The 25116-nt window shown below is 43.7% G+C and overlaps 2 protein-coding genes across 3 annotated transcripts in view; both read left to right on the forward strand.

Annotated features, from left to right (window-relative positions):
* The window catches only part of LOC147632238 (uncharacterized), a 45395-nt gene that overhangs the window by 14503 nt on the left and 5776 nt on the right, over positions 1-25116 (forward strand). The window lies entirely within an intron of this gene.
* Positions 1772-2762, forward strand: LOC147632239 (uncharacterized). Its single transcript, XM_086808920.1, has one exon. The coding sequence runs from the start codon at positions 1797-1799 to the stop codon at positions 2670-2672; it is 876 nt and encodes a 291-aa protein (XP_086665046.1). The 5' UTR covers positions 1772-1796; the 3' UTR covers positions 2673-2762.

The raw sequence follows: 25116 nt of genomic DNA on the forward strand, positions 1-25116 counted from the left end.
TAAGACCAAAAGGCATAACAAGATACTCATAAAGCCCAAATGCTGTCCTGAAAGCAGTTTTGTGTACATCCTGAGGCACTACACGCACTTGATGATATCCACTCTTGAGATCAATTCGGCTAAAGCATGCCGATCCATCCAACTTGTCAAGGATGTCGTCTATGCGTGGAATCGGAAACCGATTCTTGATGGTAAGCTTATTCAAAGCTCTATAATCCACACACATACGAAAGGATCCATCCTTCTTTTGAACCAAGAGGACGGGTGAACAATATGGGGAAGAGCTTGGCTGAACCAAACCCTTCTCAAGAAGCTCATTTACTTGCTTCATGATCTCCTCTTTTTGGGATGCACTTACACGATAGGCTGGCCTATTAGGTGGTGAGCTACCCGGCACAAGATCAATGCGATGATCTTCCGGTCGTACAGGTGGTAACTCATTTGGAAACTCATCAGCAAAACAATCATTGTGCTCTTGCAAAAATTTCAGCCTATCATTACAAAGAGTGTTTACATGTACATTAGTTTTCTCAATATGATCTCGTACAAAAATCAAGTACGCAAAAACACTCTTTTTCATTACTTTCTTAATTTGTAAAGGCAGTTGGGAGAGAGGCCAATCCTCTTCTCAGCCTTTCTCTATGCCACCCACTCACCGTGATGTTTTTGGCAGGCAGACTCAGCAGGGATTGCATGCTTCGATGACACCTCCTGTGAACACATTCAGTCAGACTTAGCCTGTGTATCAGGGAGGTAATGCTTTCAGCCAGACGCATTTTGTGCATGAGGGGAGTGGTTCTCCTATCCAGCAGGATGCTGGAATTGGGCAGCATGCAAACATGGATGATATGTTCTCAGATGCCTTACGTTCATACAGGGCCTTGCCTGAGGATGTACGTGATGAGATGCCCTTTTCACAGTATATGAGCTTTAAGCGTGAGGATGCTAGATATGCTGGTGGTCACTCCAGGAATAATGCAGCCAAAGATGTGAAAGACAAGCTCTCTGTGCACAAGTTTAAGGGGGACACTCGCACTCCCAATGAGTTGGAGGAGTGGCTCACGAAGCTGGAAGATTATTTTTGCTTCTACCCTAAGAACGATGAGGAGAGGATCATTTTTGCTAGCATGCATTTACAGGATTATGCACATACATGGTGGCGGTACATGAGAGAGTCACCTCAGAAGCCGACCACATGGAAACAGTTCAAGGAGCTTATGGTCACGACTTTCGTCTCGGCCCTAATCCTTGAGCAGTACCTTGCTGATTTTTATGCACTATCTCAGTAGACGGTTCAGGAGTACTTGCAGCGTTTTTGGAGACTTTCCTTGTTTGTACAGGACATTTCCGAGAAGGGGAAGCTGCTGCGTTTTATCCAAGGCTTAAATCCCCCTCTGGCTGCTGATGTGAGAGCTCATAATCCCCAAACCATTGAGCGGGCAGCCCAGCTTGCTGAGGTGTTTGAGCCAAAATATGCTGGCAAGTACAAGCTTGTGTCAGGTAGCTCTTATGGTGCTGTTTATGAGGCTGACAGGAAGTCAAAGTTTGCTGATTGGGCTGATAAGAAATCAGCAGTTGCCCCCTTTCCACGATATCCTACGGTTACAGGGAGTAAAATGCCATATGCCAAGCCATACAGGCCCACGGACGCAAAGCCAGGTGTCAAACCCAGTGCTGGTTTTGACAAATCAGATGTTAAACAACACTCCAGGGCCATAATGGACAGTAGGAAAAAGGCTAATTTATGCTTTAGATGTGGAGAGAAATGGATACCTGAGCATTGAGATGTGTGCAAGATGAAGAATGTCAGCTCAGCCAAACTCAGCATGATAATTGAATTCTCAGATGATGAGGAAGTCACTGATGTTGCAGACCCCCATGATGTCTCTCATGAGGAATTGACAGGAGCTCATGATGCAGATGAAGCTCCTGACACAGGAGCCACAAAGGGGACTGCATTTCCCTTTGATCCGGGTGGGGCTACCAAGCAAGCCACTCATGTGATGCACGAGATTGATATTCAGCCTACATGTGGCAGGAAAGGCTGTAAGCCAACACTCTCTCGGGTGGAGCATCAACTTACAATGCCTTTGCATGTCAGAGGTGATGCTAATGGTAATGTTCCTGTGGATGATGAGCAGATTTATTGGGATGCCCAGTCTACGCTGTATACCATCTCACTTCATGCCTTGACGGGTGCCAAAAGTGCTGACACAATCAGGTTGAAAGGAATGATTAATGGCAAATCTGTTCATGTATTGGTCGACAGCGGTAGCACTCACAGTTTCATTAATTGCAGGACATTGCAAAGAGTGGGATTGATTGCTACAAAGATAGACCATGGCCTGAAAGTGGAGATAGCTAATGGACAGCATATGATCAGCAGACATTGTTGCCAGGATGCCAGGATCAAGTTCTCTGAGGACTATGAGTTTGCAGGCGATCTTCTGGCATTGGATATGGGGCCAATAGATGTTGTCCTGGGATGTGATTGGCTGCAATCATTGGGGAAAATCAGCATAGATTTGAATGCCTTATCTCTTGAATTTTGCCACAAGGGTAGATCGGTTACATTGCAGGGCATTGTAACTCGAAAATTGCAGGTCATTTCAGCAAGGCAGCTAGCTAGGGAGCTCAAGAAAGAAAGTGCCATATATGCATTGAATGTGTGATATGCAGCAATTGCTCTTAGAATTTGCGGATGTGTTTGCTGATATGCCATCTCAGTTGCCCCCAAAAAGAGACGTTGATCATGCCATAGTCCTGGAACATGGTAGTAAACCAATAAACAAGGCCCTGTACCGACTCTCTAAGGTTGAATGGGAAGAAGTGGCAACACAGGTGCGAGATTTGCTTGAGAAAAACTTCATTGCTCATAGCACCTCGCCTTTTGCATCTCCAGTACTCCTGGTGAAGAAGAAGGATGGCTCTTTCCGTATGTGCATTGATTACAGGGATTTGAATAAGGCCACCATTAAGAACATGTTTCCTATTCCGAGGATTGATGACCTGCTGGATGAACTCAAGGGTGCTCAGTATTTCACGAAGATTGATTTGAGGTCAGGGTACCATCAGATCAGGATGAAAGAGGGTGATGAGCATAAGACTGCCTTTCGTACAGAAAGAGGATTATATGAGTTCAAGGTGATGCCTTTTGGTTTGACTAATGCACCAGCCACCTTCCAGGCACTCATGAACAAGATTTTACACCCCCTTCTTTTCAAATGTGTGCTGGTATTTTTTGATGACATTCTCATTTACAGTAAGGGTGCACAGGAACACATAGGCCATGTCCGACAAGTGCTGGATATCTTGAGGATGCATCAGCTTTATGCCAAGGCCAGCAAGTGCACATTTATGGCAGATGAGGTTGAATATCTTGGACATGTTGTAAGCAGGCACGGAATCAGGGTAGACCCAGCTAAGGTGAAATGCATTAAGGAGTGGCCGCAACCACATAATACCACGCAGCTCAGGGGTTTTTTGGGTCTTGCTTCTTTTTACAGGAGGTTCATCAGGCACTTTGCCAAAAGGGCTGCCCCTCTCACTGATTTGCTGAAAAGGGATGCCTTCCAATGGTCAGAAGCAGCACAACTAAGTTTTGAGAATCTCAAGGATGCCCTTAGTAATGCACTTGTATTGGTGTGCCCTGATTTCTCACGGTCTTTCATTGTTGAGACGGATGCCAGTGGCAAAGGTTTAGGGGCTGTCCTAAGACAGGAGCATGGTGTGATTGCTTTTGAGAGCAGGAAGTTTAATGCTAGGGAAATGAATTATCATGTCTATGATCAGGAGATGCTGGCAATCTTGCATGCTTTTGCAAAATGGCACCACTACCTGTACGGTAGCAAGATTAAGGTCAAAACGGATCACAAGACACTCAAGTACTTTTTAACGCAGCCTAATTTATCCATGAAGCAGAAGAGATGGTTGGCTGCAGTTCAGTCCTATGACTTTGACATTGAGTACAGGAAAGGGAAAGAGAATGTGGTTGCTGATGCCTTGTCCAGGATGTGGTCATGCAGACTGTCTGCCATTTCCACGCTTCATCAGGAGTGGATACTTGGGATTCAAGAGGAATACATGCAAATTTCTGATGCAGCCCCTATCTTTGTGGAGTTACAGAGTCCGTCCAGCCAGGGACATGTTCGATTTCAGCTCCGTAACGGACTGTTATGGTGCAAGGATAGAATTTATCCAAGTACAGGTTGTTGGTCTTACAGGAAATGCACTCATCTCCTATGTCAGGGCTGTTAAAGTGAGTATCTCAAAGTGGGGTGGTAGTCGGCCATTTCCATCATGAGGGTATAAATACCCATGCCCTCCATTGTATTATTCAATCCATTCATTGCTAAAGTTAGCTGTTCGTCAATCTCTCTCTCTCTCTGCGTCAACTTCTCTCTCCTTCTCTCTACGTGTGTAGAACTGTGGCTTCCGCATGCACTAACTCTGACATGGTATCAGAGCATTCTGGCTCAGTGATCCTCAAGCGCACGTAGGAGAAGTTGAGAACAAGAGTTGCGTTTCTGCTTGCGGGCTGTATTGGCGGCGATCGTGAAAGGTGGTGTAGTGCTGCTGTACTTCGGCTTCGCTATCAGGCGAGGGGCTGTGTTGTACTTCGGCTTCGCTATCAGGTGAGGGACTGTGTTGTACTTCGGCGTTGCTGCAGACAAGGTGAGGAGGGACTGGGGCGGCACCTTGCGTTTTTTGTTCCAGTAGCGCTTGGTGGCGCAAGGTTGCACACCACAAGCGGCTGCAGCGAGCAAGAGCTTCAGTGCTGCGTTTTCTCCTGGTTGGCTGTGGGCTTGCGTTTTCCTGCCCTGTTGCTGGTTGGCCAGTTTTTTTTTTTTTAGAGCACTTTGGAGGCTGTTTTTGCTTTGGACAGCATCATAGCAGGCCAGGAGGGCACCGGTGACGCAAGGGTGGAGCCTCGGGAGTGGAATCCAGGACGCGGCCAAGACTTGCAGGTCAAAGTGCTCGAGGACTCGGGACGAGATTTCAACTGTGTTGACTGTTACAAGAGGAGGAACGAGAAGTGCGTCGGCTACGGAGAGGAGGTTTGGATCGACTGAGAAGATCTTGGACGGAGTTTATGAGATGGGTCTCCCGTGTTCAAGCAAGGACGACAAACTGAATGGCGACAACTATGCGCATTGGAATTTGATCATGAGGCTGTGGTTTAGCAGAAAAGGCTTATGGGACATTGTTGATGGCTCGGAGGAACGTCCCCGAAGGGATAGCAATCGGTTCACACGTCTTCAGGAGGAGGAGTTTCTCAAATCTCTTGTGGATTGGGATGCTCACAATGCGAAGGCGATGTCGGCGATTGCAGAATCTCTCACCAAGGAAATTTCCCCTGCCATTCAGACTTTAAAGACTGCCAAGGAAATGTGGTCAAAGCTTGCAGGACTGTTTGATCGAGACTCAACAATGCGAGCAGTAACCCTTCTCGGCCAGTTGTTTTCCATCAAGTTTGAAACCGGGACCTTTATGCAGTCACTTCTAATGAAGGCAAAGGTTATCCATGATCAGTTATCGGCTATGAATAGTGCATTAACTAGTACCCAGTTAGCTGCCTTGGTTCTTACGAAGTTGCCTGAGGAGTATGAGATGGTTTCGAGGGCATTACGCTTACAAGTCACGAAGGAAAAGCTAGAATTTGATGATCTCAGCTCTTTTCTCATTGAGGAGGAAGCAGTGCTCATTTCCCAAGGCAAGATTCGGGTTCCGAAGGATGTAGAATCGGCACATGCTGCATCGAAATCCAATAAGAAGTCTAGGAGCCGTTGTTATAAGTGCGGAAAGCGAGGGCATTTGGCTCGGGATTGCAAATCCAAAGCTAAAGCTCAAGGCTCGACAAATGACAAAGGCAAAGGCAAAGCTGACGAGGATGACAGTGACAGTGATTCTAAGAGGGATGCTACGGCGTCTGCCGGTGTGGCGAGGACTTCACTGGCACATACTCCAGCATTCTAGCTTGGTGGATGGATGCTACCACGTGCTTCAGCCAGAGAGAGGCATGTGAGTGGCAGAGAGGGGCAGTCTGTGCTCCCGTTTTGGTGATTTGGACCCGTGTGTCGGAGTTCAAGGCACATGCATCTGGCATGGAACAGCTTGACAAATCTATGGACGTGATGTGTTCGTAGTTCATTGGTAGTAGACTATGGATGGGATGAGTTCCTAGTTCATTGTCAGAGAATTTTGGGCGTCATGTGTCGATAGTTCAATGTTCAGGAGATCTTTTGGACGTGTGTGTTCTCAGTTCAACGAATGGGGGATCATGGATGTGGAGTTGTCTGCAATTCATTATTCTATGTGGCAGCTGAAGCTCAAGATGGCATTCCTTGAGGAGACAGGTTTTTTGGTGCATTTTCCGAGGTGTATTCGGTATCCGGCCGGTACTGAGGTGTCCATGGTTGCATCTACATCAACTTGGTTTCTTCATCTATGTCCACTATGAGCTACAGAGAGGGTGTTAAAGTGAGTATCTCAAAGTGGGGTGGTAGTCGGCCATTTCCATCATGAGGGTATAAATACCCATGCCCTCCATTGTATTATTCAATCCATTCATTGCTAAAGTTAGCTGTTCGTCAATCTCTCTCTCTCTCTCTGCGTCAACTTCTCTCTCCTTCTCTCTACGTGTGTAGAACTGTGGCTTCCGCATGCACTAACTCTGACAAGGGCATGCGGGTATCACCAAAACATATGAGAAGGTCAAAGAAAGCTTTATGTGGGATGGCTTGTGGCGAGACGTGGTTAAGTATGTCAGTGAATGTTTGCCCTGCCAACAAAATAAAGTGGACAGCCGGTTACCCGCAGGCCTTTTGCAACCGCTACCCATTCCTGAAGGCAAATGGACTCACATTGCCATGGATTTCATTACAGGCTTGCCTTCTACAGAGAAGGGTTGGGATAGCATATTCGTGGTGGTTGACAGGATGACCAAGCAGGCCCATTTCATACCGACTAGGACTCGGTACTCAGCATCACAGGTTGCCTGGCAATTCATTGAGAATGTGTTCAAGCATCATGGTTTTCCTCAAGAGATTGTCAGTGACAGGGATGCTAAGTTTATGGGTCACTTTTGGCAGGTGTTATTCACTGCAACTGGTACTTCCCTTGCGCCTAGTACTGCTTATCATCCCCAAATGGATGGACAATCAGAGAGGGTTAACAAATGGCTGGAGGAGTACTTAAGGCATTACTGTCATGACACACCGAAGTCTTGGGACAAATGGTTGGCATTGGCTGAATTTTGTTACAACAGCACCAAACACCTTTCTATTGGCATGAGTCCATTCGAGGTTATGTATGGATGCAAAGTGGGAATGCCTTCCAGGGTTGTAGACTTAGCTGTGAAAAATCAGCAAGCAAGAAATGACTTGGAGAGTATGGATGCCCTTCTACAGTTGGCTAAGAAGAATATGCAGGATGCCCAAGCCAAGCAGAAGAAGTATGCGGATGAACACAGGAGGTACTTATCTTTTGAAGAGGGGGATTATGTGCATTTACGTCTCCATAAGAATCGATATGCCTCGCTGAAAGGTAATACCAACACAAAGCTTGCCCACAGGTATTACGGTCCCTACAAAATCATCCGCAGAGTTGGGAAGGTAGCATATCAGTTGGAGCTACCCAGGCCCTCCAGGATCCATAATGTTTTCCATGTATCCTTGCTGAAACCACATGTAGGACAGCATGTCCAGGTTCTTCCTGAGTTGCCGCCTATGGATGAAGAGGGCCACATCATTTATGTGCCAGAGCAAATCAAAGGCTTCAGAGATCATGTGCTCAGGAACAAGGCTTACATAGAATACCTCATCAAATGGAAAGGTTTATCTGAAGATGAGGATTCTTGGCAACCCGAGAGCATTGTGCAGGACTACCCCTATCTCCTACAGAGCTGATTGGTATCTGCTGTATTTTTCCATTTTGGGCAGCCTCGTGGAAATTTTGAGGGCAAAATTCTTTGGGAAGGGATGGCTGTAATGAAGGTGGGAAAAGGACGGGTTTTATGTGGGAAATAGGTGGGAAAATAGGAGGGGAATTGTGGGGAATGAGGGGGACTATATAAGTCAACCCCAAAAGATTTGTAAGGTACGTATTGATTTGACACCTAATCTACATCCCTCCTGCTCCTCATCTCCTGTGCACTCCCTCTCCCTAGTTCACTCTCTTGGTATTGAGAGTGGATTAGCAAATCTAAGGAGGATCAAACATGGTTATAGTCATGGTTAGGTCATGATTAGAAACATGATTAAGAGTGGATTAGGAGATACTAATGAGACATGGCTTAGGCATAATCATGGAAACACACGAGTTGTTTTCTTCATTAGCAAGAGCCTCTTATATAGGCAAGTAGTACATGACCTCATGACATCACCTATGATGTCTTACAAGCATAAGATGCCATCTCCCCCATGTGGGTATGCCATCTCCCCCATGTGGGTATGCCATAAATGAGTAAGATTCCCTCTAGGCTATATTTGAAGTAGGCGCCCATTTGAGGATGTGTCTTGAGTAAAGTAATCAAGGTTATATAGCCCCTTTTAACCTTTGAATGGATTTGGGTGATATATCCAACAAACCCTCCTTCAACCAAATCCATGACAATGCTACCTTTATGATGGCAACTCTAGGTTCTAGTTACAACATACAAAAACTAGTTATGATGACCATGCTGGTGCCCGTAGGTCTTATTCCAGTTAGGTTTACAATGCTAGCAATGATGGATGATGCTAGAATACCACAGTAAAGCTTACAATGAGATAGTTATGTTTAGGATGGAGAGGTTTTTAAACATGGTATGGGCTATCCCTTGATTTTACTCAAAAGGCCCATTCTTCTTCGATAAAATTGGCCTCTTCGGAGGCCTCTTCTTGAAGCTCTTCTTTGTCTTGACTTGCGAGAAATGCCTTTTGTGCCTTTTGTTTGAAGAAACAATTTTCTTCAATATGATTGTCCTTGCCGCAGAATCCACAAGTCTTCTTCTTTCCTTTTGTGTCGATGAAGTTCTTCTTCTTGAAGTGTGACTTGTTGTTGGAGAAGTATGCCCCTTCCATTATCCCTATATTCTCTTGCTTCTTCTTGTACTCCTCAAGGAGTGCAGCTTCAATGGCTTCTAAAGTAGGATCCGGAAGATTCATGAGAGTTGACACTAAATGTCCATATTCATCATAAGGCATGCTTTTCAATAAAACTGCAATGGCATCTTTCTCATCTATTGGTGCTCCTATTGTTGCAAGTTGTGACATTAGGCTTTTCATATAATTAAGATGAGAAGGTAAAGACTCAGAAGCTTTCTTTTCAAGTTTAAAGAATTGGATTTTCAGTCCTATCTTGGAATGCTTCCCTTTTGCCCCAAATAATTTCTCTAGGATTTCCCATGCTTCAGCTGAGTTGTTTGCATTAGAGATATGATGTATGTAGTTGTCACTTAGACCTAATGCAATTATGGCAAAAGCTTTCTCATCCCTAGGTAACCATCCTTGCTCACCATCTCTAGTGGTAGGTTTTTTCTCCTTTCCACTAGCAACTCCCCACAGACCTTTCTTCATGAGAATAAATCTTACTCTAACTTGCCAGGTATGAAAGCCTACCCCATTAAACTTATCAACATGAAATGAGGATGTAGACATGATGATAAAGCAAGGTCTTACCACTTGAGTATCCCTCAAGGGCAGTTTCTAATGCTTTTACAAGATTAGATACCTTCACCAAATAGATGAAGGTTATTTATGAAAAATTCAGACCAGTCATGCCCTCCTAAAACATTGTTTGCTCTTGAGTTGTAGACATTGTTTCTTACCCGTCTCCTCGGCTTTCTACTTTTCTTCTTAGGCCTCAAATGTTGAATGTTCGATGATTCAGCATCAGATGGTTCAGCCATTGTGATTCAAAAAATGATGTAAACAATATCATCATCACAATATAGTAATATCATCAAGTATATGGTGACCAATGTGATAAATGCTTTCAAAACAACTTCCAAAAATTGGGTCACTTGGAGTACTTGAAGGAAGTAGAGGCCTAGGTCAAAGCATCTAATGCTTTAAGTACTTTAAATATCAGTGATTTGAGACTATTTTAAGCACAAAACATTGGTGATTAAGTTGAATAATCACCCATTCATTTACTGTTAAGAACTGAAGCTTCAGAAGCTCTGTCAGTCCTACAGCCACCAAACCACGCAGCCATTTGCAATTCTGACAAGATCAGCGTGTTCGTAGCCTACGAAAACCCTTGAGGCTCTGAGGAATTAGAGTTTGGTGACGCGATAGCGATGGGGCAGCGTTTTCCCCCAAATAAAAAGGCGCCGGTTTCTGCTGCAATGCCGTTGGCTCCAGGCGCTTTCTGGCTAATTCCGCCCGTCAGCAGCTTCGTGTTTGAGTTGAGAATGGCTGGCTGAGAGCTTGTGGTGAATCTTGAAGTGGGTAATGAGATATTGAAGCTCCATGGACTGCCTATCTTTCAGCCTAGATAATAGGAGAGGATAAGATATGATTAAGTTAATAAAGTGCTAATTAATCCCTAATAAGTGAGCTTTGGATGATGTAAAACTTGCTCTGATACCAATTCTTGGTATTGAGAGTGGATTAGCAAATCTAAGGAGGATCAAACATGGTTATAGTCATGGTTAGGTCATGATTAGAAACATGATTAAGAGTGGATTAGGAGATACTAATGAGACATGGCTTAGGCATAATCATGGAAACACACGAGTTGTTTTCTTCATTAGCAAGAGCCTCTTATATAGGCAAGTAGTACATGACCTCATGACATCACCTATGATGTCTTACAAGCATAAGATGCCATCTCCCCCATGTGGGTATGCCATCTCCCCCATGTGGGTATGCCATAAATGAGCAAGATTCCCTCTAGGCTATATTTGAAGTAGGCGCCCATTTGAGGATGTGTCTTGAGTAAAGTAATCAAGGTTATATAGCCCCTTTCAACCTTTGAATGGATTTGGGTGATATATCCAACACACTCTACCCCTCTCCCCTCTTTCCCACTCATTCTCACCCTGCCCTCCGTGGCCTTCCTCTCCTGCCCCGTTCCCTCTTCTCTACAGATTCTCCACAAAGCTTCAACAAACACTTGCTCAAGATCAAGGTAAAAACAGCACCAAGAACCTGTCCAAAACAATTTGTTGTACGGCTAGCATTGTAGGAGAGGAAACCAGTTGGCTGCTGCCTTGCTGTAAGGCCAAGGCTCAGGAGAGAGAGAGAGAGAGAACCAGTCAGCTGCTGCCCTGTTGTACGGCCAGCGCTTAGGGGAGAGAGAGAACTCAGCAACTTCTACCCACTTTGTGTCTCATGAGCATCCCTCCTCGTTCTTTTCATGGAGCCGACCAGCCCATAAAAGCTGCACTTTTTTTTCTGAGCCAAAAGTGGCTGAGTTGCCAAAAATATGAACTTTTATGCTTTTCCCAACTTGTTGGCCAAGTTTCCTCTAGGCGCCTCTTTTTGTCCACGTATGCATGCCTAGAAAGTAATAAGTATGGCCAGACTTTACTGACGTGTGAACGTGTTGACTTATAATCCTTATAAGTCACACCAACAAAGAGAATCCCATGTAGCTCATACTCTATTGCCATCTTTCGGGCCAAAATATGCCAGTGAATGCTTCAGCTTTCTTCTGTGGAAAATCCCCATATATTGTTGGAACCAAATAGTACAACTTACAAATAAGGTAGTACTTAACCAAAAAGGACGCATAATCATTGGAGGATTCCCAAAAAGCATAGCCCAAGCTACGGCGAAACTATCCTCATGTAAAAGAATTATTCCATGAAAAATCCTCGATGATAATAGACGATCTCAGAGCTCTTGAGACTTTACCTCATACTCATCTGCTTCATACTCATCCTCTGAATCACTCAAAATTATTGATTTTGTGCAGTGAAGTGACTCATGGTCACGGAGGCCACAATATTCACAAACAAGGGAAGACGGTAATTACTCTCGGGTCTCCTGTGAATTGTGGGGACAGAATCTGATCAAGCTGAAACCCAACGCTGTCCTTAACTCTGCACTTCGGTTTTGTTTTCTTTCAAGGGCCATCCTCAAAACCAGGAGGAAGATTAGGAGTGCTCTCCAAATTCTTGTGTCTAACCGGAGGTGTCTCCGAAGAGAATCTAGATCTCTTTTTTTTGTAGCAGGAGTTTCTGTCCAAACCCTCTGGTTGTTGATTTCTGTACTGTAGAGGAGGATGTGGGATTATATGTTGGTTAATAGGATTAACCTGTTTATCCCCGTTCTCCCTAAGATGTCCATAACATCTCGATCTCAAGCGACTCTGCCCTGGAGAAACCTATTAACATAAGAATTGCTTCTGTAGAGTGTCAATAAAGCCAATCGCTTCGAAAGCTTATGCGCTTTCTCACAAAAAACTACTTTGTTGGCTGTTAAGAGTCTCTTGAAATATAGCAAACATTTGCCCAAAAAGCTTGTCTGATCGTAAGCCAACTATAAGCCCAGCAGGGAGATTCAATCACCTATCCAAGAGATAAAGATATAGAGAGAGGGGAAAAAGAGAAGGGATTAGGTTACTTGCACAATACACCACACTGAGCGGGGAACAAGCCTTGCCTCCTTTCAGGAATTTATTCAAGAACAATCCACGGGCTTTTTCAAGTCAGGACCAATACGATCAATGAATACAATATCAAACAAATATGTCGATGAAGAAATCCTGGTCGAAGTCGATGTTGAGGCACAAGATCTTTGATGCCGAGCACACCACGGGGATGACCCACAAGAATCTCTCACTGGGCTAGTACTAGTATATCCAGTATCTGAATCAAATACCAAGTCTAGATCCAAGAAATCCTTAGCTTGTATTCCAGGTGCTTTAGAGGATGATATCCAATAGTAAATCCAATGCCCAAATTGATGTAAAGACAAGAACCTCGAAGATAATCCCCATGGAAGAGTGAACACCTAGACGGGTCCACGGATGGCGGCAGGACCCTCGTATGAAGAGGCGGATATCAGCAGAGCCAGACATGAGATGATCGAAGGCAGTGCTGGCGGCACTGTTGTTCGTGGTGTTGGTGATGTTGCAGGCGGCGATGATGGGCGGCGCAACCAACTGGGCTAGACATAGGGCAGTAGATCAGCGGCACAATGGCGTAGGCCGCATAGAGAGTAGCGGCGCAAACAGAGGGGGCCGGCGGCGATGGATGCGTGGCTCCAAAAACTAGCGGAAGGAGAGGTTGATGATGAAGAAGATGATCTCCTTGCTCTCCACATGCTTCATGCTTAACAAGAGGGGCTCAAGGTTCTTTTATACTAGGGGAGGGCCTTGCTTTTTGCCAAAAGCAATACTTTTTGCTTTAGTATTTTAATAATAATAAAATATTACTCATCTTTTGCCAAAGTTCTTGAATTTTTGCTTTTCTAGCTTCAAGGCCTTGCTTTTTGGCCCTAGAGCTACTTTTTGAAAAAGCGGCTTTTAGCTTTTTGGTTCGGCTCAATCTCCCAATGGTGCCCTTGGCTTGCGGTCAACTTAGTTTAACTTTTTTTGCTTTTCCTTGCTTTTTTGACCAAAACTAGTGCTTTTCCTTGTGCCAACATAATAGTCCCTGTTGCCATGCTTTCATCAACCTGTCCAATGTCCGGGCATGTGTTTCATCATGTGAAAAGAGCTCGGAGGGCCAAATAGTTATATTCTCTCCCTCTTATATCGCAGTCGTCCTCAACCGTGGAATACAAGTGTTCCATATGTTCCAGATACTAGCCCCATCTGGTGAGTTTGTGCATCTGGTCTTTCCCCATAGCTGTGGTGTCATCTTCTCATTTGGCAACGTCTCGATGCATTATCTTTGACCAATGGTTTGTTTTGATGGTACTTCTTCAGGGCCTGAAACCTGTGTTAGATAAAATTAATGCATACTTACCATCTGCAAAAACTAGATAGAAGCTAGTCAACAAACACGTATGCATCATTTGTGTCTATTGGTTACTCCCGGTATTGGCCAGGTAGTCTGGAGCCCAGTGGACTATCACATGCCATAAATCCAAGCATTGTTCACACATCAAAAACAACACACAAAGTCAAAGAAATTCAAACATAAATCAGTATGCAATGTACAAGTAATGATCCTCCTGTTCATGGATTGTCCTGTTTGGTCTCATCGGAAACCGGTGTTGAGCTATTTGGCTCCCGAGGGAAACCACTCAAACTATCCTCAAGGCCATCTGGTCACTAGGACCACCCGAGAGTTCATCAATAGTCATTTGGGCCATCTGGTCGCATGGACCGCTTGACTATGAAATCCAATATAGTCATTTGGGCCATTTGGTCGCAATGACCGCCTGACCATAGTCACAAGGAAACTTCGTTTCGGGGCCTATCGGATCGGAAACTCCGTTTTTAACGTCACCCGTTTCTCGTTTCCTTTGTGCCGTTTCTTGACGAAACTCTTAAGATTGCATACAAAATATAACTATGTTGTTTCCAAGAAGCTGTTTCTTATCCATTTCCATTTTCAAAATTAAGTCGTTTCCGTTTCTGATGGTCTTGTCGTTCTTGTTGAAAAAGAAGGATAAGTCTATGCACCTTTAAACACCATGTTATTAAATGTTTGAATTAGATAGTTTACGGTTGATGCAAGACCGTTTTCATTTCATGTGGAACATAACACAAATCCTCAATCTCAGCAAGCTCCTGAGGAGTCACAATTCTATCCTCAGCTTCCAGCATCTCTTTGAGTCTACTGACATGAAAGACTGGACTGTCCCGCCTAACATTCCCACTCTTGGAAATAAACAGGGGAAACTCAAACTACATTTGGCAACGAAATTCATAATGTGGTTCACCATGCCTGCTCTTTCCAATCATAACTCTGTTATAGGAACAACAGATTTAATCTATAGTCACTGTTCCTACAACTATCTTAGTGGAACTAAAGATAGACCAACTCGAACTAGAGTTGTAAGGAACATAGTCCAACTCTCGAGGAATCGGATAATTTGACATCACAGAGACAATTGTCGTAGCCAATCAAATTGCCTATCCTTGTACTTAAGGTATATAAAAAAATACCTTCCGTCTTTGAGAACCATAGACCTATCAGATATCTGAACACTAGTCATAAATGACCTTTGAAAGTGTTCCTATCAACACCATGTCGTCCAAACGAGAACACCAATGATATAACTCTCCTTTTGTATCATATCCTCAGCCGAATGCACAACTGTGGAATTGCCTACACAGCAGGTCAATTTGTTTTACGGCTATTTGCACCTAGAACTACATCTTCAAGTTCTGATTCTCAAGGGAAACTTGGGTTGACACCCATACTAAACATACCCTATACAGTATTATCATAGGTAGATCCTGACCAATCATTGTTGAACATGTGCAATGTTAGAACTGATTTATCCTCTCCTGCTTGACAAACTGAGAACAATTATCATGAGTAGGAAACTATCTCATTCAGTTTTTGAGTGCTTGAAGTATCAAGAAACTTCAAGTCCCAACGCAACCTATTGTGTCAAGGTAATCAAGATGCAAGCGAAATCTGCCAACATCAACACTCTAGTGGAACCAAGTCGATCTAGAATAACCCCACTAGTCAATACATTGCTACATAGCCCTGGATATCAGTCATAATAAAAACTTATAATTTGGGTATATGCCACGTCAGAGGCGTGGCCCATAAACCATACATCTGCCACATCAAAGGTGTGGCTAATGAACTGGACATCTGCCATATTAGAGGCTAGTGCACTCACCCCGTGAACTTGGCATCCAACAATCCTAAGTTTTGCCTCGACTGAACCCTGCAAACCCGCACATGTGATACATCCTAGTGTCCCATACCACTATATCATATCCCATATGCATCTTACAAATCCATCGCTCCTGAACTTGCAAGTCTTTCAAAAGATTACCAAAGGTTGCTAGCAATCTCTTTCGGCGTACAAACTAAACCTTCTCAGAAGAATAAATCTATATGAGAAACCTATCAATTTCAATATCAGCAAAATCTGTGTGAATCTAGATCTTTACAAAATATATGTGCATGTGCTAAGATTCCTTAACCGTCTCTGCGAAGCAAAGAAGCTTCACCCAACGTCTAGCAAAGCATAACTACTTTACCCAAAAATCACATAGATCCAATCATAGTTTCAAATGCCAAGCAACTACATAACACCCTCTTTGATCATCTACAATCCAGAGTCCCATTCTTCCTTCCTTCCCTCATGTAATTGATTTCTCAAATCAACTGCCGCTTCCCCTCAGTCCATAAATCCACCAAATAGGAATATAGATGTATCCAAAAACCTTGCATGTAGTAGATCCTCGCGTCACATACCACAAGGATTGTTGCATGTGCCGAAGCTTTATTGCGTTAATCCACAACCCTGAGTCGGATTAAGAACAAGATGTTGAGTAAACATGATTAAGACAGAGGAGAGAGAAGACGACCTGTAGGGGTGACCTTTGGCCTTCTACATGCTACTAGTGATTGCTAGACTTCTTCAAAAGGTGAATAATGAATGATTGATGCAATGCGAATGCTAACTTCTACTTATATATGACTTGAGGATGGTGGTCGGTTTTTACATAGTACACCACGTTGAGCGGGGAACTGGCCCCGCCCCCTCTTCAGGAATTTATTTCAGGAACAATCCACGGGCTTTTCCAAGCTAGGACCAATACAACAAATGAATACAATATCAAACAAAGTGCCAATGTCGAGGTCGGGCTGAAGCTGATGTCGAGGCACAAGATAACTGATGCCGAGCTCACCACGAGGATGACCCACAAGAGTCTTACACCGGGCTAGTATCAATATTTAATATCTGAATCAAGTCTTTGTTACTCACAAAAATCTCATAACAAACTTGAGTTTGAGATGTTGAGAGAGATGCACGGCTGTCCAAGGTTGTTTCACCAAAAAGAGAGGAGGAGGCGTTTCTTCAACGGGTGGCAGCCCTCCAAAAGAAGGTGGTTGACACGTGGTTCAGGTGGTGTTGTTGGGGGCGGCAGGGGGGGGCAACAAATAGGCGGTGGAGAAGGAGCACATAGTGGTGAAAAACTGGCAAACAAGCGGTGGAAACGCCGGCTCTAGAGCAGCAGAGGCGGGCTCTGGGCGGTGGCGGAAGGCGGCTCTAGGCGGTGGCGGTGCTGACGGAAGGTGTCTTTGGGCGGCGGAGCTACAAATGAGGCGCAGCGGCGCTTCTTCACAGGGCGGCGACTGAGCGCTGCAGGGTGGCGCAGAGGTGGAGATGTGTGCTTAAAGAGGCGGTTGCCCGGTAAAGATGAAAAATCTAGGTGGCACTAGAGATAATGATGATGATAATTCTTCACAAGCTCTTCTTCAAGATCTCCACGAGTACTTCTATGCTTCTCCATGAAGGTGCAAGTTTCTTATATACAAGATGGGAGGTTGTGCTTTTGTTTTACGTTGCTTTTGCTTAAATCTTTGCTTTTGCTTTCTTCTTTAAATATTATTAATATTAACCAAAGTTCTTGATTTTTGCTTTTACAACTTCAGGGCCTTTCTTTTTGGCCTTGAAGCTGCTTTTTGAAAAAGCGGCTGTTAGCTTTTTGGTCTAGTTCGATGTCCTCTTTCCAATGGTGCCTTCAGCTTTTGGTCAACATAGTTTGACTTTTTGCTTTTTCTTGCTTTTTGACGAAGGTTGGTGCTTTTTCCAATTCTGACTTTAGGAACCCTATTCCCATGCATCCATCAACTTGTTCATGTGTCGGATAATGAGTTCTATCATGTGAAAAGAGCTTGGAGGGCCAAATAATTACATTGGTCTCTAACCACCGCTTGCTTGCCTGTGTCCCCCTTTTGCTACCGACTGCTGTAGTAGGAAAGCTCTTTTGGTTGCCGACTGGATAACCATGCCCTCCATGATGCTTATGTTGATGATGATGCTAATGATGATGATGATGTTGATGCTGATGATGATCCATATGCTACCTTGGCTTAATTCTTGTGATGGATCTGTGCACCTTCTGTTAGGTTAGGGTTGCACATAAAAGAGGCACACAGAGATGTACATCAGCAAGCACTCTCAAGAGAGGGAGATGGTGATTGATGCTCACACAAAGAAGATGCATAGAATGTGTGTAACAAGAGAGTTGACTCCACAATATCAAAATACAAATAAATGTGGTGTCCTTTCACACCTAATATCCAAGGGGAAAAACCCAAAGTTAGAAAAGTGCCCTTGGTTAGCCCATGTTCACATGTGAGTAGATCACTCTCTGTAAGTCTCTTGAGGCAACGCCTTCGTGAACAGATGTGCAAGATTGTCCTGTGTAGAACAGTAAGATAATGAGATCTCCCCTACATGAATCCTCTCCTTGACAGTGATAATGAATCTCTATGTGCTTAGTACATGGGTTTCGTGCCACGGCTATAGCACTCTGACTGTCAGTGAGTATGGTGGTGGGTGTTTGCTGACACTCACGAAGATCAATCATCAATCTCCTCAACCATACAAAATCTACTGTGGCTGTAAAGGCTGCCCTGTACTCAGCCTCACAAGTAGGTGTGGCAACAATGGGCTGCTTTTTGCTTAGCTAGGATATGCATGAATGCCCCAAAAAGAAACAATTCCCATTGGTGGATTGCCGTGTATCATCATAGTCACTAGCCCAGTCGGAATCACTGTAAGCAAAGCATGTAACTGCAAGCTGTCCTCCCTGGGATATACCAATGCAAGATCCAGGGAATCTTGAAGATGCGGAAGATCCGCTTCACTGCTTGCCAATGCTTTGTACCTGGGTTGTGCATAAATTTGCTACACTGGGAAACCCAAAACTGAATATCCGGGCGTGTGTTGCATAAGTATATGAGGTAGCCCACTCTTGGCTGTAAACACTCATATCAAAAGGCTCTCCAACATCATACATGCTCAATTTCAGCCTTGGCTCCATCGGAGTAGAGATGGGCTTACAATCTTGGAAGCCAAATTTGTGCAACAGCTTTTGAATGTACTTTGATTGGTGTACATAAATCCCTATATCTGTCTGCACAAATTGTATGCCCAAATAATAATGCAACAATCCCAAATCTGTCATCTCAAATGATGTTTGCAATTCAGCTTTGAATGTTGAAATTTTATCTATATCATTCCTAGTTAGCAACATGTCATCCACATAAAGAATGAGCATAATTAAAGTGCCATGATCCTCTTTCACATAGAGGGTGCTCTCCATTGGACTATTTGAAAATTCTTGCATGTTCAAATAAGTATGTATCTTCTCATACCAAGCTCGAGGAGCTTGTTTGAGACCATAAAGTGCTTTTCAAAGCTTGCATACTTTGTTTCCATGACCATGCATCACAAAACCAATGGGCTGATTTACATACACTTCTTCCTGCGAATCCCCATCGAGAAAAGCTGATTTTATGTCTAACTTATGCACATTTCATCCATGATGGGTAGCCAATGCAACAACACATCTAACTGTAGCCATACGAGAAGTAGGTGCGAAAGTCTCATCATAATCAATGCCTTTTTGTTGGGCATATCCTTGGCCACGAGCCTGGCGTTGTACCTGTCAATGGTACCATAGACTTTCTTTTTAACTTGTGAACCCACTTTGTGCCAATGGGCTTCTTGCTTGCTGGCAAGTCTATCCCATGTGCTATTTTTATGGATTCTCTCGATAGAATCCATCTTGTTTTGCATGGCTTGCATCCAATGCTCATCCTCATGAGCCTCTTCAAATGAATTTGGCTCATCTGCGTTACAAAGTGTACTCATGCAAGCAACATCTGTGTGTACTCATGCAAGCAACATCTGTGTGTTCTCTTATATTACGTGAACCAGCCCTAGTCTTGCTATGAAGTGGAGCTGAAAGTTTGCTCTCCTGTAAAGTACGGAGCAGCCAACGAGGCGCAACTCTAGCCTCTTCCGTTGCTGTTCGCCCTTGCTCTACTGCTTCCTCCACATTTTGAGATGTAATGAGTTCATGCATGGGCTGATTTTGAGTACCCAAATGCTGTCCATTAGGCAAAGCTGATGGTTGATATGTTGAGCCATCGATTCCCAACGGGAGAAGTCCTTCAAACATGTTAAGTGGGCCTGAAGGTGGTTGTCCAAAAAATTCAGCCAATGACTGGTCTGAATTTCAACAAATACAGTATCTCTGCTGTCCAAAATCCTTTGAGTGGAAGGATTAAAGAGACGGTAGCCTTTATTGCCAGTGCTGTAACCCACAAATATGCACTTAGCTACTTTGTCATCAGGCTTACCTCTCAACTGCTGAGGTACATGTGCATATGCTATACATCAAAAAACTCTAAAGTGATCAAGTTTAGGTTTCCTTTCGTGCCAGGCCTCATATGGCGTTATTTTCAATGCTTTGGTAGGGCATTGGTGTAGCACACATTATTGTGTCCATCCAGAATTTGTGAGGCAAGCCTTTGCCTTTAAGTTTTAACCTTGCATCTAGCCATTTCCATCAAGGACCTGTTCTTTCTCTTAGCAACACCATTTTGCTGAGAAGAATATGGCATCGTGCATTGATGCTTTATGCCTTTTATTGCCATAAGTGCTTTGAAAGCAATGGACATGTATTTCCCCCTCGATTTGTATGGAGGGTTTGCACTTGCTACTTGTTTGATTTTTCAGCTTGTGCCACAAAATGCAAATACATCAGATTTTGCCTTCAAGGGATACACCCAAGCAAATCTAGAGTCGTCATTGATAAAGGTTACAAAGTATAGATGCTTTCCAAAAGATGGTGTCCGCATAGGACCACACACATCACTGTGCACAAGCTGTAATTTACAGACAGCCCTTGTTGATCCATCTTTTGGGAATGCATTCTTGTGCATTTTACCCAATATGCACCCTTCACATACGTGTTTTGGTGGCAGCTCTACATGAGGCATATCCTGCACCATTTTATGCCTTTGCAATAGCATCAAACTGCCATAATTCACATGCCTAAACCTGGCATGCCACAATTCTACCTCATGCATGGCAGGTGTAAGAGTGGTAACCACATGAGCATCATGCTGTCAAACCTATCAAGCTGATATAACCCATGGTACAATGTGTCAGAAGTGACCAATACATAGCCACCTTCACGGTCTTTCACTGTGCATATGTCGTCCTCAAAGTTCACTACATATCCTCTTTTAGCAAAAGAAGAGACTGACAACAAGTTCTTCTTAATCCGTGGCACATACAATACATCTGGAAGGCATATCTGCTGTTGTGAGGATCACCTCACCAACACCCTGAATTGGATAAGAAGAATTGTTTGCACATGTTACCCACTTGCCTTCAGGGGCAGCCATAAGCTTCTTAAACAAATCCCTCCATGAGGTAATGTGTTTAGAAGCACCTCTGTCAAAGTACCATGTGTCGTGTCTTTCATTGACACTGAGAGACATATGCTCCAATGATGCATCACAACTGCAAGTAAGGAAAGTCTTCTCATCCTGCACAAGATTTATTGATGCATCATCTTTCCCTGCAGGTGATGAAGAAGAATCTACAGCCATGCCGCTTTCCTTTTTCTTCTCCTTTGCAAGCCTCTTTCTGCACTCATTCAAGTAATGACCTGCCTTCTTACAGTAGTGACATTTGCCCTTTTTCTTGGGCTTGCCTGCATCATTTTTAGCCTTTTGTGAAGGCTGTCCTGAATTAGCCTTTGGCTGAAAACCATGTTTGGATTTTCCCTTTCCCTTGTCTTGGGCAACAAAAGCCCCATTACTACCACGCATGCTGGAAGATTTGTTCTTCCAATTCTGCTCCTCTTGTAGTAACAAACCAATCAACTCTTCAAACAAGATTGGTTCCGGCTTTCCCTGCATAGAGAGAGTAAGTGATGTGTGGAAGTTCAAGTAGGTTTCTAGCAAAGATGATAGTGTCCTGGAAACCAGCTCCTTTTCAAAAATGACCTCATCATATTGAGTAGTTTCTCTCGAAGATTCTAGAGCTTCGTAAGATGATCAACCATACTATCACCATCATTCATGTCCAAGTTCTCAAGCTCTTTCATGAGAAATGCAACCCTGGCCTCATTCTTTGCCTAATACATGGTTTCAAGTACATCCCAAGCTCGCGGTGAGGTCCCGTAGGACCGAATATGCGGTATGATTGATCGCTTTACTGACAAAGCAATTAAAGCCATCGCTTGGGCATCGCGAGTATCCCATCTCTTCTGCTCCTGTGAGGGAGGAGTGGGTACTACAGCTTGTTGAGCACCACGGCTAGGCGTTCGGACCATAAAACTCCAGAGGGAGTAATTACTGCCATCCAATTTTGTCCTCTTGGGACAAAACCTTACTTCGATACCTTTCACATCAATGTAAGGATAGGAAGACCATGTTGAGATTTTTTAAAGATTATATTTAGCACACCGGAAGTGCAGTGGATTGCCGAGTTTGTGAGTGATGGAATTGCAGTGGCGGGAAGGCGGGCCGGCGACGGAAGTGCAGCTGGAAGGGAGGCGCCTCTAGCTCTGATACCACTGTTAGGTTAGGGTTGCACAGAAAAGAGGCACACAGAGATGTACAACAGCAAGCACTCTCAAGAGAGGGAGATGGTGATTGATGCTGACACAAAGAAGATGCATAGAATGTGTGGAGCAAGAGAGTTGACTCCACAATATCAAAATACAAATAAATGTGGTGTCCTTTCACACCTAATAAACGCAAAGGGAGAAAAGTGCCCTTGGTTAGCCCATGTTCACATGTGGCACTACTCATAGCATATATGCCAATACCTTCTTGGGACTATGCTTCGTGGCTGAGCTTGAATGCTCTGATACCAATGTTGCATATGTGGAAGCCTTACTATATTGATCCACCATCCTAAGCTTGATTAAGAACAAGATGCTAAATAAACATGATTAAAACAGAGGAGAGAGAAGAAGAGAGAGTACTTGGTGTGAGGGTTTTATTTATATTATTGTACAAAAAGGTGACATGAATGTTTGTACATCTTCAAGGTCCTTGGTCTACCGCGTAGGGGTGACCTCTAGCCTTGTGATCAATTCCTTCCCATTCTTGTCTTGATACAACCAGACTCCCACCTGAAGGACGCTGACTTTCAAGTTAGCCCTCGTAAGCGTACACTCATCCACGAAAATCGTGCCTCAAGTAATCTTGTGTCTAAAGGAGCTCATTGGTGCATAAGGCAATCACATCTACATAAGACTGGCCAGATCTTGAGTACGGCTACCACATGTAAACCCTATGAACCTCAGTTTTAAGTTGGGAGGATAGTCTCAGGGAACACTACCTTTACCCAGAATATCACCGTTTCTCGAAAGAAACCATAAATCCCAATCGAAGTTACTAAACCCTCCCAAGGAACCAACCATAATACCTACCTCTACCTTTGTATTTGTGCACTAGAAACTCAAGTCCCATCCAAAAGATAAAATCCCTGGATTATCAAGTTCTATCCAAGAACTCCATCTTACATGCAATAAGTGATAGCCTCTCTCGTCTTGAAATTTGAGATGAAACAAAGGTTAATCCAAAATGTGCCCTAGGGAAACCTGCTACCATTACAGCATGCAAGAGTTCCACAACAAATTCCGTCCAACATTTGCTATGATCCTGGGCTAGGGTACATATATGAGCCAAAGGCATCTTGAAAAGCAAGTATAGGTGATACCATCAATGCAGTATCGATCCAACTTTGTAAGATAAACGTGAATCTCGGTCTATTAAGGGTTCTCTACTCTACAAAACCTAAATCTACACATTGTAAAAGTACCAGTATAATCACCAGTAACCTAGTGCTCCTCAAGGAAAATATGGCACAACGACCCATACTCACTATGCTGACAACCATAAGTTATCCAGAAATGTGCACTACATTCAAGAAATGTGCTTGATCATATGCATGTTCTAAGGTTACTGTTGGTAACTCAAAATGGGCAAGATGAGGAAAGTAATAAGTAACTACAAGTAGTCACATATCTGATGAGGAAAGTAATAAGTAACTACAAGTAGTCACAAATCTGGTCAGTAGCTAGCTGTGACACACACAGATTGCAATCGAAGCAAATACTTGACAAAATTTCTTTGTCGAGTCTTTTCAATTTGTATCTATCTATCCAAGACTAACCAATGTTATTCTTGGATGCACGAAGGAACTATCGATCATGACAACTTTGCGCAAAATAAATTAGATGAGCGCATAGTATATACACAGCACTATTGAAGTCATGCTATCGATTCTTCGAATCCTCTCCTGTTTCACACCAGGTAGCTTGCAATCACTAGGATACCCACAAAAGACATGGGTTTCCACTTTGCAACACATGGGTCATGGAATAAACAGCAAAGTACATTTGCATCCAAGAGTTTGTCTAAACAAACTCAAGGTTACCTTGGCAAGACCAGCCAAGAAGGCTCCCTGGTCTCCAAAGTCAATGGTCTCTACAAATTCTTCTCTACAGGTCATGGATTTTACCTAGAAAGAAATCACCCATCCAGAGCAATAATCTGTTAGATATCGTGTACCAGATGGGACACCAAGGTATATGTCTCCAAGGTGTCTATCTCCATTTGAACCTCCCACGAGATCAACCACTCTTGGGTCCCCTCCGTCAGATCTTTCCTACAATGGTCCGGATCTACTCCTTCAGGTCAGTCTACAATGAGTGTGGGTAGTCAAGGAGAATTATGGTCCAAGTTGTTCAACTAAGGCATTTCGAGTGCATACAAAAGCTCGGCATCATGCAACTTTTTGCTCTCATATGTAATGGCATGTCCTTCTTGATTTTGGGACACCTCCTATGCAACTGCCACATGCATCACATTCAAGAGTGAATGGCTTTTGTAAATCTGAAATCACCAAAACTGGTCCCGAAGTAATGACACTCTTGAGTTGTCGCATGTGGGGAAGCTTTTTTGCTTTAATCCAGAACCCTAAGCTTGATTAAGAACAAGATGATAAGTAAACATGATTAAGACAGGAGAGATGAGAAGAGAGAGAGTTGGTGTCAGGGTTTTCTTGTATTATGGTACAAAAAAGTGATTGAATGTTTGTACATCTACAAGGCTAGAGGTCACGCCTACAGGGTAGACCAAGGGCCTTGAAGATGTACAAACATTTAGTCACCTTTTTGTACCATAATACAATAAAACCCTGACACTAACTCTCT

This window comes from Cibotium barometz, chromosome 14 (genome assembly GCF_041138505.1).
Source record: "Cibotium barometz isolate CiBa-2024 chromosome 14, ASM4113850v1, whole genome shotgun sequence".
NCBI classification, from domain to species: domain Eukaryota; kingdom Viridiplantae; phylum Streptophyta; class Polypodiopsida; order Cyatheales; family Cibotiaceae; genus Cibotium; species Cibotium barometz.